Source organism: Nicotiana attenuata, unplaced genomic scaffold (genome assembly GCF_001879085.1).
Source record: "Nicotiana attenuata strain UT unplaced genomic scaffold, NIATTr2, whole genome shotgun sequence".
NCBI lineage: Eukaryota > Viridiplantae > Streptophyta > Magnoliopsida > Solanales > Solanaceae > Nicotiana > Nicotiana attenuata.
Genome location: NW_017676108.1, coordinates 50931 through 51978, shown reverse-complemented (window position 1 = coordinate 51978; position 1048 = coordinate 50931). Strand labels below are relative to the sequence as shown.

The 1048-nt window shown below is 41.8% G+C and overlaps 1 protein-coding gene across 1 annotated transcript in view; it reads left to right on the top strand.

Moving 5' to 3' along the window:
• The first annotated feature begins 420 nt into the window (after positions 1 to 420).
• The window catches only part of LOC109220754, a 2276-nt gene continuing 1648 nt past the window's right edge, over positions 421 to 1048 (top strand). Inside the window, exon 1 of the mRNA XM_019385225.1 lies at positions 421 to 629. Coding sequence (XP_019240770.1) covers positions 421 to 629 — 209 coding nt within the window. The remainder of the gene's footprint in view (positions 630 to 1048) is intronic.

Below are 1048 nucleotides of genomic sequence, written 5' to 3'. Positions count from 1 at the left end.
GAGGTGTACATCACTTGGCAAGGTATGTTCAGTGATTATCGATGGTGGAAGTTGCACTAATGTTGTTTCGGAAGAGATGCTGACTAATTTTGGTTTGGAGACAGAGGTACACCCCAAACCTTACAAAGTGCCGGGCTGCAATATGGTGGACGTATGAAAGTCACTAAAAGATGCTTGGTCTCTTTTTCTATTGGTACTTTAAAGACCAAATTTGGTGTGATGTGCTTGCCATTTACTACTTGGAAGACCTATTTAGCATGCTTTTCATGATGGATACCGTACCTATTCATTCATAATTGATGGGCGTAAGGTCGTTTTAACGCCATTGCACCCTAAAGAACTCTCAAAGAAGGCAAAGACCGTGTCTGATACGCTATTGGGCACATCAATAAAGGAGAGCCGTTGTACATAGCAGTAGCCATGGAAGACTCACAAGATAAGAAGCATGAGTTAGATACACGAGCCAAGAGGTTACCTGCTAAGTTTGATGATGTGATCTCTGAAGATGTTCCATTAGAACTTCCACCCATGCGCGATATTGTACATCAAATTGACCTTATACCAGGAACATCGTGGCCAAGCAAAGCCGCTTATAGGATGAATCCTACACTACAAGCTGAATTCCAAAGGCAAGTCGAAGAATTATTCGAGAGGGGTTTAATAAGGGAGAGCCTTAGTACCTGTGCCATACCTGCTTTGCTTGTTCCTAAGAAAGATGGCACTTGGCATATGTGTTATCAGTCGAGCAATCAACAAGCCCACTATCAAATATCGCTTCCGATGATCTATTTGACCAATTACATGGTTCTAAGGTCTTGATTTGAAGAGTGGGTACCACCAGATTCGTATGAGAGAACGTGATGAACTGCCTTCAAGACTAGCCAAGGCTTGTATGAATGATTGGTAATGCCTTTTAGTTTGTCAAATGCTCCGAGCATATTCATGAGGCTTATGACTCATGTCTTTAGACCATTCCTTGGGAAGTTTGTTGTTGTCTGCTTTGACAATATACTAATCTATGCAAAGAGGAAGCTTAACATGGAATGCA